General features: G+C 44.7%; 2 protein-coding genes across 2 annotated transcripts in view; one reads left to right on the top strand and one right to left on the bottom strand.

The window, feature by feature from the left end:
* The window catches only part of LOC119165141 (uncharacterized), a 70045-nt gene extending 62742 nt beyond the window's left edge, over nt 1–7303 (bottom strand). The window contains exon 1 of the mRNA XM_037417325.2: nt 6398–7303. Within this exon, the coding sequence (XP_037273222.2) occupies nt 6398–7109 (712 nt within the window). The 5' untranslated portion in view covers nt 7110–7303. The remainder of the gene's footprint in view (nt 1–6397) is intronic.
* Nucleotides 1–15819, top strand: part of LOC119163951 (uncharacterized) — a 166428-nt gene that overhangs the window by 56483 nt on the left and 94126 nt on the right. The window lies entirely within an intron of this gene.

The following is a 15819-nucleotide window of genomic DNA, read 5'->3' as shown; positions in this document are numbered from 1 at the left end:
ATGTGAATACAGGTAAGGCTGATAGTATATTTAACACCGAAGATGACATGATAGGACCTTAGGTTGGCAAAAGATATGTGCAAATCAGTCAGACTGAACCAAGAAATATATTTTGCGCTTATGGTTCACTCGGACTCAGGTGATGATGATGATGGTGGTGGTGGTGGTGGTGATGGTGATGAAATAACTTTATTTAAAATCCTGCGAATGGAAGGCCCGGGCCTGGGGCCGCCTAGATGGCCGCTTGGAGCTGCTACTTCCACGCTCCCTCCAAGGGTCGTCGGACGGCCCAAAGTTGTTCCGTGCGTTCTGACTCACCAAAATTGTACTGAGCCGTATACCAGTGCTTCTTTTACAGAAAAGGCGCTGGCCGAACTCACTCGGACTCGCACTCACGAAAGTTTCCTTCAACTGGTCTCTCTCGAACTCAGAATCACGAAAATATTACTCACCCGCATTCGCTTGTATACCCTCAGACTCGCAACTTGAGCCGAGTCTGAGTGACGGACTCATGAGCTAGTTCACCGGCCCATGCTCGAAGCTTTATGCAATGACTGGGTGTTAGTTTATTCTTCCGACAACGCTATATTACATGATAACGCAATTTATCGCGCGTCATGATATGCAGGGTCTGTTTGCAAAATAAAGTTTCAAGCAATTGCGTGGCCCGGTGGTCTCGATTGCCACGCAGAGGGCCCGGTTTCAAATCCCCTTCAATCTTGGATATTTTTTTCTCACGTTATTTTTTCACCGACGGCGAGGGCAATGGTGATGTGGCAATGGTGGCGGTGACGCTGCTTAACGCAGAAACTGGTGCCCAATCGCTGCTCTCAGAAATGAATGTGTGGAAAACAACGAAAGCTAATGATTGATGGTCTTGTAAAACACGGGCTTTGAAATATATTTTGGTCAACCATAAACAGGGGAACCTTCAAACGCGCAGGGTATTCACCGAATGATAAAGATGCGCTCGATTGCATATGGCTGATATACATATAAAAACACGTGTCTCATTCTCCTATCTATAGGAATCGGTATAACACAAAAGTGGAACGTGTATGCACAGAGGTATAGCCTTAATTCAGCAACAGCGGCAATTCGATAAGCCACGTTATAGAACGGCAAGCGACTCGATCACTTGCAGCGCACTCCTCAAGCAGAAATCACGCACGAAATCAGCGTAATACACAGTACGAGCGCGGACTAACAATTGTTACAGTTCGACACTTAAAGCGCGCCGCTCAACCAGAAAGAAAGACGCTCGAATAGAGCGCACAAGTATAATACACAGGACAAGCGCGAGCAACTGTCGCAATTCTTACTTCGTCGTGTATCAGCTGTGTGCTCCTTTCCTGAACGCGGTCGCGGCAGCGAGCGAAGTGACCTTCGTCCTCTCTCGAATTTCTAATCTTTGATAAGCACGTGCGCGCAGACGCTCCGTGGAGGCGACGGCTTTTAGAGCACCCTCAATACGAGCCCGTCGCGCCATCTCGCTACCGATAACGAAAACGCGCTTAAGTTTCGGAGCTTTGAGGACTGTCAAACGGTGTAAGCTGTATATAAATGACTTGCCGTTAGCATGCCAGACAACGTATACGCTCTGTGGTTAGGGCCGCGCACTGCGAATTGAGAGGTTACTGGTGCGATTGCCGCGCGACAGAATCTTTCCTTCTCGTTTTTTTTTTCTTTGCTGTCTGTTAGTATCGATTTTACGTCATATCCGTGACGGAAGTATGTCAGCAGAGCCGTGTTCGACCCCGGCACAAAACATTTTCTTGCTAAATATCACGACCAGCAACACACCGTGGTCAAGCGAAAAGCATACAATCATTGCACCTTATACATGTGGAACAATAACTTGAATAATTATACAAGGGGACATACGAAGTTAAGAACCAGACAGAATTTGATGGAACGGGAAATTAAGTCCGTAAGAGATAAGATGAGAGCAGAATATACATGTAAGAGAGGTGGACACGTGTGAAATACGACTCAGTACAAAACGCACGCCGAGCAAAGGCGCTATAGCGCCTTTGCTCGAATATACCGTATTCATTATACGGTGTACATGCATTGCCAACAGTGGGCCTGCAAAAAAGAGAGCGCGCTTTGGCGCATTGAAAGGACTATTTCGTAGGAACAGATTTTTAAATCACGTGTCTTACTGTTCATTCAAGTCTTCGTGTTATCATGTGCTTTACTATCTATCAAGAACTGCTTGAGACAATACATGACCTCGCTGGCGTTCTATAGATTACGATAGTCAAATTTATTTGAGATTCCTCGATTTCTAAAAAAGCATTCGATCACGTTTTCCATCAGAAGTTGCTTATAAAATGAAGACTAATTCTAAAGAAAATGATTCTTTACTATAGCATTCATTCTAGAACACCTTTCCCATAGGTAACTATACTGCAAGCACACTTACTTGATACCCACTAGGGCATTAATAATAAACTTTTGGGTAATAGGCCGGCATTGGCTACGTTATTTTTCGTCATTCTTCTGAGAAACGTGGTATCCGCTAAACACTTGCAAGAAATTTTGTGCCAATGGTTCATGAAGTGGCTGACGACGATGAGGAATTATGGCTGAAGTGAGTAGGCGCCACAGTTAAGGGAACAAGAACAAGCTTTTGTAATGGGTGGAGCGTTGGACGACCCACTCGTTACGGTTTTCGCATTGTGCGACGTCTCGTTGTTCTTTCGCTGTTTTAAAACGCTTTATAAACCATACAAACGCGATTGCTTTCCCGACATCAAGCCTGCCTAAGGAGAGTTTGTCAACAATTCTCAAGCGCCGGGGCAAAATTCTGGGTTGGCACCCAGTGGACGCAGGTTCGAGCCCCACAGTGTCATTGGTGCTAGTTTTTTTTTTCCCCCGAATTTCGCGCGATGTCGTTACGTGTATACACCGGCGGCGGTGGTATTAGTGGACAACTGTGCGTGACCCGAGTTGTGATCTCATAACAACTTTCGCTCTAAAATGCAGCCGTCGAAGCCGGGATTCGATCCCGCCACCTGCGGTCAGCAGCCGAGTATAGCCTAGCCACTTAAACACCGTGACGGGGCTGTGTGGCTTGTTTTGTTCAACTTAAACGTTCGTGTACTTTGAAGAGATGCACAATTCAAAGTTTTTAACTACAGCTGTCTCTGATGCAGGCTATATACTTTCCCAAGACACGTTGCCGCGGGTTAGTTGGTTGGGGTTCATAATTTATAAGGGTATAGCGCACCACGAAAGGAACACAAGAGGAAAGAGAGAGACGCACACACACACAGCGCTGGAGACCCACACACACTTTCCCACATGTTTGCAAATATTATTTACTATTCTTATTAATAATAATAACAATACTAAACAAAAATAAACTCAGCAGCGTCACTGGCCAACTCGATGAAGTATTTTGAAAAAAAAAGATAATAGTAAAGAGTCTACGTAGCTGCTACGTAGGCGTGTTCATCTAATGTGCCATGGGGTAAATTGCTAAAATAACAGAGTATGAAGAGTTGTAGGGGGCAGAGTTGGCAGATGCTGCCGAGCTAAGAAACCAATAATCACCACAAAAAAAGCCCAGAAGGGGGTCGTGCTTTTCATGAAGAATAAAAAAAGCACAAATTTGATAAGTTTCGTGGTTTCTTAAAATAACTTTATTATAATTGTGTACAAAAAATATTTTTCATTTATCAAAAAATGTCACTCAAGTACGAATAGAGTTTAAAAGTTCACTTACTGTTTTATTTAACAAAAGTATGCGCAACTATAAATGAGAACACGTATTTGCTTTTTTTCTTACATTGGCCATTTTCTATTCGGCTGAGTGCATGTTACGGATGCATGACAAAAGCGAAGTGTTGAAGACTCCAACGTATGTCCGACTTCAACACCAAACTATACTTATGATCACTGACAAACGAGCTATCACTGGACTCAATCATCCCTAAAAATGATGTTTGCTGAAAATTGCTAATAAGCACGAAAAAAAAAACTCGACAAGTGGCTAGAAAATTTTACAAGTGACTTGGGGAGAAAATGAACGCGCCCAAATTCGCTTATTATAATCGGGTCTGGCAACTATGCTATACCTTGTTAACCACGCCCTGGCTAAATGATATCTATATCCAGGATACCAGAAGGCAAATGTCTGGTTTTTTTGCTATATCTAGCATTTTAAGCAAGGTCTGACTGAGAGAGTAGGGGGTCACGGTGAAAATGACGTGCACCTTACGCAAGTGTGCGCTTCGCCTCAATGCAAAAAAGTATTGCAGTGAATCAGAACTGAAAACGTTTATGTAGTGATTTCACAACGTTGCCGAATCGTCGATATGACGAAGAGCGGACAACGCGAAGGGGTGTCGTAAAAGACATCAGTGCAGCCCTATATACACAAAACAGCGGTGTTGCGCCATGGATGGTGCAGCCCTGCGATTCTTAACAATATCGCGCGAGCGTCGACCCCTCGATGTGGTAGTTTTTAATATTGGTGAGAAGCAACGACGTCAGCGTCACATAGGCTTTCTGAACACATGATCACACCGCGGTAAGGCTGACAGCGCGTAGGGATTTCTTACTCTTTGACAGGTATGTATATGCACCGTTGCGTATGCTTGTTTTGGCTCTTTGTAGAAAAGAGCAATATATATATATAGATCTTTGGATGAATGGAACCTCCTGAAAAATAAGTTAGTCTTTATTTCGCTTCAATTTGCAGCATGTTGTATCTATATGATAAGTTTGCTGAAACCACGCTCGACGAATTTTTAGACGTGCTGCTTGCAGCGAGCCAAGTGAAAAGTATACTTTATCTTCGCAAAAAATGTACATAACCGAAATGAACTAGCCCTTATATGTTTATTGCCTGAGATTTATGCCGCAACAGAGCATCAATGACTCAGGGATAAGTAGATGTTCAGTCACAACTTATAATTCAGATAGGTTACCACAGATATAAATTAACATGTAACGTTATTCAATTGTTATACAAACGCCTTTAAATGCCGTTGTATTGATTTGACACATTTACCAACTTTTCTTCATAGGTGGCATCTGAAAGGGTTAAGCAAGCAGACGACGCTCATGCGCGAGTTTGCTCACTTGCACACCATATCTCTTTAATTATCTGCTTCTGTTGGGCGCTATATGATGTGCAGGAGCAATGTTTACTATAAGCAACTGGATGAGTGTACATGCAGCATAGCATTCTGCTAATATATATCTGTGTGTGTGTGTGTGTCTATGCGTAATATTTTCTTCTAGGAGCAAATAATAATGCTTGCTGTATTTCTTCTGGGTTTTTCGTTTTTATTTTCTCGTGCTTAAAACGCACACCAACGCTATTGTATGTGTGCAACTGTTACTTGTACTCTGGGCCTCGCTGGTGGTATACCTGTACGGCCGGGAGTCGCAACTTCTTAAGCGCACTGACGCTTTTATTCCCGCCCTTTCTTTTCTTTTTTTTTTTGATGATCGACCAGTAAACACTACATTATGCAGGTCTTAAATACGTATATACCTACACACGAATAAGATTGTCGTTCTGTACTTAATTTCGATAGTCTGAGATGTTGTCTCATGCACTGAAATTTACGTATAGGTACCACCATTGTCTAGGCGTAGGCATAATTTTTCATGAAGGGGGGGGGGGCACTTTCTTGATTTCGGGGATGGGAGGGAACCTCATTGAAATAGTGATTTTTCTATATGTATGTCATGGCGGGAAAAGTAATAATTTCGGGGTGGGGTAGAGGCTGTGTGTCACCCCCTGGTTATGTCACTGTGACCACTGTGTATAAACCGGACTATCTACGTGAGCTCATCGCATCCGCCCGACCACGGGTTGCGAGATGGTGTGTTTGTGTCAACCAATATACGTTGTACGCAAAATGGCGGCCGCGCTGTGAAGCACTCAGAGGCATTTCTCGTTTTGGCTCCTCATAAAATTAATTCACGCGTGCCGTTACTTTGACGAATAAGCTACACCCAGTTCAACTGCTTACGTCACGGCATACAAGCGTTCGTGCATGCGCTATATCATTGGTCCCGCAAGATTCAGGAACAACATGTGCTGTAAAACTCATTTCACCTTGTTTTCGACTGACGTACAATGTGTAAATATACTCACAGCATATGGCTCAGACGTAACTGACTGTCATCAACAAAACGCTGGCAATTAGCCTATAAATTTAATAGATAAAGTGTCCGCCCGCATGTAAATTTTATCGTCACTCCATTACCTATCCCGCGCACCTAAACGCCAACCAAGTCGACCACTCCGATTACCTCGATTTAACTTGGATTCTCATTTTCACCACATGCGCTCCATTTACGCGGGGCCCATGTAGTACTAAGCGGTGCCTACAAGAAAGGTGTATCGGGCGCTTTCTGGTGCCCCACTCACCGGCGATGTCCGGTGGCACGCCGTGGGCCGACCCGTCGAAACCATGCAGAAAGGGCGCGCACGGCACGAAAGCGTGTCCGAGGTACACACCGGCCCTGTCACCGGGGAAACCGCAGTGCGGTGGAGGCGGGTGGATGGCCTGCGGCACGAGCGAGTGGTGTCCCAGCACCGAGGACGGGTGCAATCCCGTCGCAACCGAGGACTGGCTGTTGCCGTGCTGAGTCGAGGAAGAAGAAGCGGGCAGTCCGGCATCGCTCAATCCCAACAGTTCCTGGATGGCGAACGGCGATCGCTGGTGTTGAGCCGCCGGGCCCCGCTGCATGGCGCGACTGCGCCCCGCCACGCCGCGCCAAGACGCCGTTATCCCGGGAGCAACATGCACTCGCGGCGAGAAAAAACGCCCACCTCCGCGCGGAGGAAGCGCCCAACCTCCTCCGCCATCTGCTCGGGAGGCCTCCTCCTTCCCGGCACGAGAAAGGGAGAAAGAGCGACGGGAGCGCCGAAGCGAGGAAGAAGAGGAGAAAACGCCCTGACACGGCCAATCAGCCACACGACGCGACGCCATTGGGCCGTTCGTAACGCAACGCCGTCGGCCGCGTCTAGGCCGCAGCCAATGGAGGCTGCCGCGCGGGCTCCGTAATTGGCCGACGCTGGCGCCCTTCGGCCAATTACGAGGCGGCCAGACCACCGTTCCGCCGGAGTGAACCGCCATCTTGAAGACGCGAGCGCACGTTTTCGTCCGGACGCTAAAAAAAGAAAGGAAAAGAAGAACTTAAATAGTTTGAGGGCGCGCACGCACAGCGGATGGGGTGAGTAAGGACTCGGGGCATCGTGTTGATGTAGTCGTCGCGCGCCATTATAAAGCGGCTGGCCTCGGTTTGCCTGTGGTCTTCTGATTCTGGTCATTCCTGGTTTTCTTTCCCATTTTTTTTTTGAGCGCAGAACTGTGCTGGTTAAAGAAGAACGTCCCGTCGTGGCGCCTCCTCTCCCGCAGCAGGGTAGGAAATGGGGAACTCGGGAACAAGAGCAACTGGCGAAGAACGCGCGTGCACACTAAACGACGCCTTGCTGCGTAGTATAACGCGCCTCTCTAGAACAGTGCAGCGCTACAGAAGGTGCGTAGTGCTCGGCAATGCTGCATGAAAGTATCTATTTACGTGGAATGCACCCGATTTGTGTGTTTATGGGACCGAGAAATATGTGCAGAAGTGTGGAACGTGAAATACGCTTCACAATACATCAATGAAACGTTCTCATAAAACAAATCAAGATCACCCAGACACTTCACAATAGTACAATGATCCGAATGGCTCAATGTTGGTTAAGATTGCCTGACGACCTGCATCGGGAAATGTTGGCTAAGTCGTGGACGAGTCACGGCTTATACCAATAAAAATCTGACATTTTAAATTTTACGTTTTATAATTTCTCCATTTCGGATGCATATGTGTCGTCAGCTGTAAATATTTCGCGTTATAGTATATCTGCCACCGACCGAACAGATTAAGGCACCTGCGATAAATGACATGGTGATGCACCGAGCCATTATCATCAATAAATAGCATCGACATCGAACGCGAGGGTTGAGTGCGGGTGAAAGTCGCTTGGTATAAAAGCAAATGAGGCTGAATCCTGCAGCCAGCGATAGCATGCAGTATGAACACGTATAATCAGAATACAAAATATGTAATAAAAACTTCATGCACTTTCACATGAAACAGTAACTGTGTAGTAAAATGAACTTAAAAACAATGCAATTTAATTTAAAGGTAGGGATGAATACGATACTACCAAACTTGCGTATAGGGTCTTTGTATAGAGTATATTAAATTTGGCCCGCGCAGTGACCCCCTCTCATGGCTTTGTGTAACGGATGGCGTAAAAATAAACCTTTTTTTTTACCATGGTTAAATGACCCATGAAAAAAAATTAAGCTCCTGTTGGAAAACCAGTCTTAAACATAAAGATTAAAAAAAGATTGTTTTCGCTTGTACGCACATACACAGTGTGTATGGAGTGTGTATGTATAAGCACTGCAGTCCTAAAGTCGTTTCGCACTGCACCCATGCATGGTCCACCCACCTTCGACCAAGCGACGATATCGTGTGGTGACATCAAAGTAGGCGATGTCATGATGACATCACAAATTTCGGCAATCTCTGACGTCATATGATGAGGCATCGCGTTAGGGGAATTTTTTCCATCACTCATGTAGATGCCGACGGTCATATTTTAATAATAATAATAACAATAATTTCTTGACATTGTGAAATAGCAGCAATGCGATACGAAATTGGCCAGGCAAAGCCTAATTCGGCTCGAAGGGCAGAACTGACAGACAGCAGACTACAAGAATCGAGATATTTATGTAAGACCACTAAGATGCAGACTTTTTTTTTTTTTCGCGTATGTATACAAAATAAAACTGAGCTTGTAGAATAGTGCAAGAAAAAAAATTAGGGGACCCTGAAGCTTCGCCTTTAGGAATTGAACGCGATAGCGACATCTTTTTCGTGCTTCAGACACTTAGTGCATGAAACCTTTTCGAATTTGCTACGCATGCCCACTGCCTTGTCCACTACGCGGCCTTAAGGTATAATAGGCGCAGTAGCGTGTGTGTCTTCGGTATACCGGCTTCCAACCATGGAGCCATTATGATAATCGCGTATTCTGACACCCGTTGGCAATGGACGCTTGCACCAAGCAATACTGCAATAGTTCGGGTAGTACTGTGAAGCATGCATGCAGGACGCGTGTGTTTGTGAAGCATGAAAGCTACTTTCATTGCATTTCCAAGCAGAGGAAGTTCTTTTCACTGTTTTCACAAGCAAAGGCGTGGCTGTGTCTATAGAACATCGGCTTGACACGCAAACAAGTTGGGTTCGATCACCACTTGGACCCAAACAACCCTGGTTTGGTCCCTACTCTGCTACGATTTTTTTTTATCATTTTGCATTATAGTTCTCGATTTTTTGGTCAAGCATTAGATGATGATATTTTGCTCACAACCAACGACGCCGATGCCGGAATTCCTGCGAACCAGCTCCGCTATTCTGTTAAAATAAAATCGATACATAATGGTCACATACATAATAGTCACGGAACAATATGTTCCGTGCTGCCTTAGCCAATATTGTATATGCAGAAATATCTGATGTTTAATCTGTGTTTGTGTGACCACATTGTTGCGATAATACTAATTTGTTTTGTCTTTCCTTTTCCTTTCTATGTTCACAACGTTTTTTGTAACCATGCTACCTCATGTTATGCCTTTGTTCTGTACCACTCCCCTCTGTAATGCCTCTGGCCCTGAGGGTATAATAAATAAATAAATAAATATAGCATGACTATCGCTCATGGAATAGCAACAATAAAGTATTAGGACACCATTAGATTTTAGGTGACGGGAAGAAGTAAAAAGAGAATTTCGCTGTTAATTTGCGATTTCATAAAAAACGTTAAAGTTGTCGCTCGTTAGGGCATCTTTGTCCCTGGCATGCTGCTCCTCCTGTAAGCCCGCTGCACGCAATTACGATGAGCTTCGATACTCTCGGAGATGGGCTCCTTATTTACGGGTGATGTGTCGCGCCGCTTTCTCTCCTCGTCTTGCGTTGCGGCAGGACGGCGTCGCGGGAAGAGATTTACGCAGCTTCGATCCCTTTTTTTTTCGGATGCTTATTTTGTTATTTACAGGGAGTAAAACTGCAGCTGCCGTATCTCATCTGACTTTTGTGTGACTTGTACATGAGAAAGTGGGGGAGGGGGGGGGGGAGGCCTCGTTGCATATCTCTCCTCGTGTTGTGCTTGTTGAACAAGCAATTTCGGGTTAATTGTGCACTTGTTGACGGAATTTAGAGAGACACCTCAACATCAGATGGCACCCGCACTTTCTTTTATTGTGATAGCAATAAGGGACCAGTAAAAGAGCGAAGGATTGTGGGATGCACCGTCTGCTGCCGGCTTCCGGTTCGAGAAAAGTAGACGACGGGTACCACTCCGCCAAGCCTGAGATTATTCGGGATTCGCGCGCGGTCGCCCGTTTATCTTCGTCCTGATAAACCATGGTCGGTTGTTCAGCCGTTGGCTGCTCCAATTCGAGGGGGGGGGGGGGCGCTTACGGTGCTGCAACGGTCAGGGCGTGGTTCTTTGCCCCACAGCAGGCGGGAGCTTCTACAGGCAGCGCTATCAAGACGAAAAAATGGTGCCAAAAGCGTATACTTGGAGGGGCCGCCCACACTTATAGATGCGCTATACAGATAACAAAGTGCCACCAGCGGCGACCCACGACGTATAGCCCTTAGTACAAGCATGCACTGCCCACGGGAGGCGCTTCTCATCAACGCCGCAACTACGCACGAGCCTTGCTGTGACCATCTACTGTGGCCGCGCCGCAGGCAACTTGGTTACTTACTAAGCGCATGTTTACTGCAATTGTTACAACTCCTAAAAATGCGAGCCTTCCTTCGTAAAACATTCAAATGTGTTGCTGTCGCGTTCATTGCTTCGCCCTTTGGGCGAAACTGTGACTTTTTTTGTTCCTTTTTACCGTGTGTAGTACAAACGAAAATTAGCACACTCAATTAGCGATCTCGCGCACGTACAGACAATCGACTCCCAGCTCTTTGGTCCTAAAAGATAACGAAAAAGTAAGTTTGTTTCCTTATTAGTATATGTAACTTACTCTTTGACGACATAAGCACTTATGCTGCGAAAAGACGCTTAGTAGATTAGAGTATAGGCAGAAACAAAATGCGCCACCATAATGTTCCTGCACCAGTCGTCGTGATATTGTGAGGGCGTCTACTACATGGCCTATAGTCCCATGGTTACTAATTGGTGAAAATGAAGCACATTGCCTTCTGAGGAAACCAAGGGCTTAACATGCCAAACTTCAGGTAACTTTGTTCACCTCCAGGTTGGCTACAATACACACGCACGCACTTTAATATCCGCGTCATCCTAATGCAGCGATGATTTGGTGGGAATTCAAAAATGAAACCATCGAGGTTTATTTTTTCATTCATTTGTAAACAAATTGTAGTGAAACTATACGACAGTAAAATTTTGGGGTATACTTGTATAATCTATTTATCTAAAGTACATAATGGTTTCACTTTAGTTTTTGTAAGTGATTTATACAGTGCGATTTCATAACTATACCTAATGGTTACCTTACCTACGTGCATCATCGTTTATACGACCCTCCACTTCAACACCGACCGCGCAATGACCACTGCATCCTAGCAACACATTTCCCTATCAAATTAGAAAAAAAAAGAAGCACAACAAGCAATTGAGAGTAAGCTAGGTGGCAGCTTTTTTAGTAGGAGAATGATCATGCTGCAGAAAATCAATTGAAACACATCCACTTTTATTTCTTCACATTTGCTTTACATTTTCTTCTAGTGACATCTTTTATTTATCCAGCATTATTGCCTGTTACTCTCATTAATATTTTGTTTAACAAAAAAAAAAGGAACCAACTTTTGAATTTCCGCTTCTTTTCTTCACATTGAAGGACTTCTGACAGACTTGATGCGTTCAAGTATGCGAGGATTATGCGTCAAGATCGTGATATGATTGTGATGGACGGCGTTGTAGAAGGCTGGAAATTTCGACCTCCTGAACGAGCACATATAAATTGAAGCAGGGGGGGGGGGGGGGGGCTCTGGCATTTTACTTTCATCGAAATGCAGCCACTGTAACCTGGATTCGGTCTCCACAATCGAGCACAATAATCATGCACTAGATCATGGCGGCGGGTTTCAAGTAAGCCGACAAAGGGGAGGGAAGAACAGGGTGTTTTGTAGTTTAGGCTAACAATACATCTTTAGCTCCGGCAAAGAAGGCTTTGCCGCATAATATGTCGCTTTGCAAAAAAGCCACCTTTTCGTAGAATACTCGAGATCAAGAGTGGCGTGTGATTCATCCGTGGCATGCGATGCCTGGATGAGTTCAAGATGGCGACACGAAAGCGTAAGTGAATTACACACGCATGAGCGATTTTAGAATCGCGTGTATATATATATATATATATATATATATATATATATATATATATATATATATATATATATATATATATATATATATATATATATATATATATATATATATACGCCTATAGGAACACGTACCGCGAGCAAAGGGGGCAAAGCTTATGGAAATGTGAGGACACATCGCCAGTATGCAGCCCCATATTTTGCAGTTAGAACACAAATACCTCGTACATGCAGCTACGCACCGACACGTGCAACGTAACACTCTGCTAAACATGGTCTATACACTTGCTTGGTACGTGGTCTCCATTGCTGGCGGGAGTGGCCATTCAATCGAATGTCCATGAATGGATACTAGGTGCTTCAAGAATGGCTTTACGAACAGCAACGCTGCACGCATCGAAAGTGGATACGTGGTGCTCGCTGTAGCTTTTGCTCACTTTCAGACGGCCATGGGCTTGCATGCTGCAGCACACTCCCTGTTTGCGAATTCATCACAAGCTTTCGTTTTCACCTGACTCCTGTTTTTTAAATTTTCACATGTCTTGGCCACTTATAAAAACCTATCATAGAGAAAGAAAAGAAAACCAAATCAAGATAAAAAAAGAAAGTGCAGCTTGCACCAGTGGCGCAAGGTCGGAACCATCCGCGGAGCTATAGTATTCGACCTGTAGCCAAGTTTTGCTAGTGGCCAACCTTTTGACTGACAGACAGTCGGACGGACGGAAGGACGGATGGACCGAAAGACACACAGTCAGACAGACGGACGGACGTATGGATGTATGGACGGATGGATGGAGGGGTAACTGTATTAAGGTCCTGAAGAGAGATTCAAAGGTTTTGCGAGAAGTACTAAGTATGATTATACTTGGGTTAGGGGGAAGGGGGGCTATTATTGCCCGGTTTGGGTTGGCGCACCGCACGTCTCACGCATTTTTGGCAGGAGCGTGTCACGTGACTAGGCTTACGTGGTTTTGGCGGGAACATGTCACGCGGATAATTACGTAATGTTGCGCCATTTTAAAGGATGGACTATAGAAAAGTCGCGTGCACTAAAATGTCGTAACATCACAGTTATATTGCATCTATGTATACGCCTGACAAATCGGCGTACGTGTTGTGGGAGATGCATATTATAATTTGAGGAGGACCAAGCGACCGCGTACCAGTTCATGTTGATGATAGTTTCTGTGCGCATCACCCGAAAAGCATGAAGAGCTCCGCTCTTTAAAACACAATTTTAAAATACTTTGCTCGGATCATGCACGCTCGTCTTGCTCGCAGTGTTAATCCAGGCGGAATTCCGTCAGACCTTCCGCATGTTGTAGTGGTATTGCAAGCTTGGAAGGTGAGTGAGTTCGAATCGATGCGTATACTTGGAAATCAAGCGCGATACCGACGGAAACACAGAGGAAAATAGGGACACTACACAGTCGCTGCTTAACAACTGAAACTTGTTGCATATCATGCAAATTGATGATTGCAAATCAATTCCTTCTGTTTGCTTGCTACATTGCGATGTACGCATGTTTAAGAAACTTCTTTCATGTCACCCGGGACCAGGCCGGTGCACAGATGTTGGTTTTTCGTTTGTTTAGGATTGTTCAATAAATTAGAGTGCGCTTGTCCCGCGTACTTCTTTTTCTGTGAGTCTTCGTCGGTTTCGCACAATTTTTTTTTCAAGAATGCCGGTCTACATTTTGCAGCCACAAATTGAACAAGATAATAATTTAAAAAAACTTCGCCGCTTTTTCTAATATTCATTAGTGTAAATCATGAAGAGGGGGGAGGCATGGAGTTGCTGAGCCCCTTGTTCAGGTGGGAAAGACCCCTTGGAAGTGCTAAAACTTTCGAACATCTTATGTTTGAATTACTTGACAGTAAAGTATGGTGAATTCATCTTTTTTACAGGCTGATTCTTTTTTACATCTACCTATGTTTAATACCCCTCAGGCGACTAAAAATCGCAAAATCCACTCGACTGGTTTAAAGAAATCTGCATAGAAGTATGCTGTTACTTAATTGAGCTGGTATCTCGTGTTCGTTCTTGAATTCCATTTCAAAGTATAGTTTGATTGTTTCATAAATAATAATACGATTCATGTCTGCAAAAAAAAGTGGTTGTCATGGCCTAATGTGTGTCCTCCCTTGTTATTTTTCCGGATTTACGGTGCGCTGCTATAATATCACAACCGGCTCTATTAACCTCCATGTCTCCCGTGTTCCACTCAACGCTGAGGGCTCCGCAAACGTGGCGCGTCAAATGCTCGGACACGCGCCCCGCTCGTAATGACGTGCCTGCAAAACCCGAGAACGTGCCCGGCCAGAGGTATACGAGGCAGAAACGGCACGAGCGTCTCGTTAGTTGCGTGCAGTATAGACGTGCGAGCTTTAGTTCTCAGCGATGTTTGCCGTTTCTTTCGCGTCGTGAAATATATGGTGTCACGTCGTTCCGACAACGCATAGATATTGATAATAGTGATTGCATAAATAAACCTTCCATTGTTCTAACTGACAAGGAAATAGATTGCCTGAATTCTTCTACACGTGCATTCTATACGCATAAACTTGTGCAGTTTTCTGTGCAGAGCCCTTTAGGGGACCGGGTTATCGTATATGCATCGTCGTCCGTTGGCGTAACGCTAGCGAAACACATATGAAATAGCCATCTGTAGCATATTGCGCGTCCTCTGAGGCCAAAGGGAAGCCCTCTTTCGCTTGTTCTTTGAGCGCCGTGATGATGACTTTAAGTGAGGAGCCCTTCCGGTTGTCGTATTCTGTGTTCGCTTGGCGTAACACGGGCAAAATCATCTACAAAAATGAAAAAGAGGAAGCAAGCGAGAAATAGAAAGGGAAAGAACAGAATACGTAGAAAATGAAAATGATTACATAAAGATAAAAGCACAGAAAAAGGAACCCAATCGAAAAGAAACAAAGACGGCTGCAGAGATCTGCACTTTCTTCTGCAGCTTGACGCCAGAGGACGAAGCTGCTGTAGTTTATCTCTTCTTCTTTTTTCTTGGCTTCTCTTGTTCACTTCCCGTTCTCGTGCAACGAATAATGAGCTATGATCACGTGTACTTTCTTCTTTCGTTTTTTATCGTACAGTGTGTTAATTAATGTTATTTGGAAGTTCGCGCCTGTCCTCGTCAGTCTTTTGCCATTATTTTATACATCTTCCTCACCGTTTCCGTATACCCATGAAAAATACCCACTAGCCCGGTCACACACATCACAGTTTCGACGACGTTGCGTAGATTACTTTATTAATCAACGGTCAAGTAGCACTTGATGTGCACCTTTCTGTTTGTAAATTGGTTATAGCATCGAGTCTGGCAGCTATCTGGTTGCAAGATTGCTTGCTGGTTGCAAGAGCGCAAGATTGCTTACAGCATGCGACAATGCATTTCGAGTTGCCGCGAC

Source organism: Rhipicephalus microplus, chromosome 8 (assembly GCF_043290135.1).
Source record: "Rhipicephalus microplus isolate Deutch F79 chromosome 8, USDA_Rmic, whole genome shotgun sequence".
Taxonomy (NCBI): domain Eukaryota; kingdom Metazoa; phylum Arthropoda; class Arachnida; order Ixodida; family Ixodidae; genus Rhipicephalus; species Rhipicephalus microplus.
The sequence above is the reverse complement of the archived record's forward strand: the minus strand, read 5'-3'. Positions and strand labels throughout refer to the sequence as shown.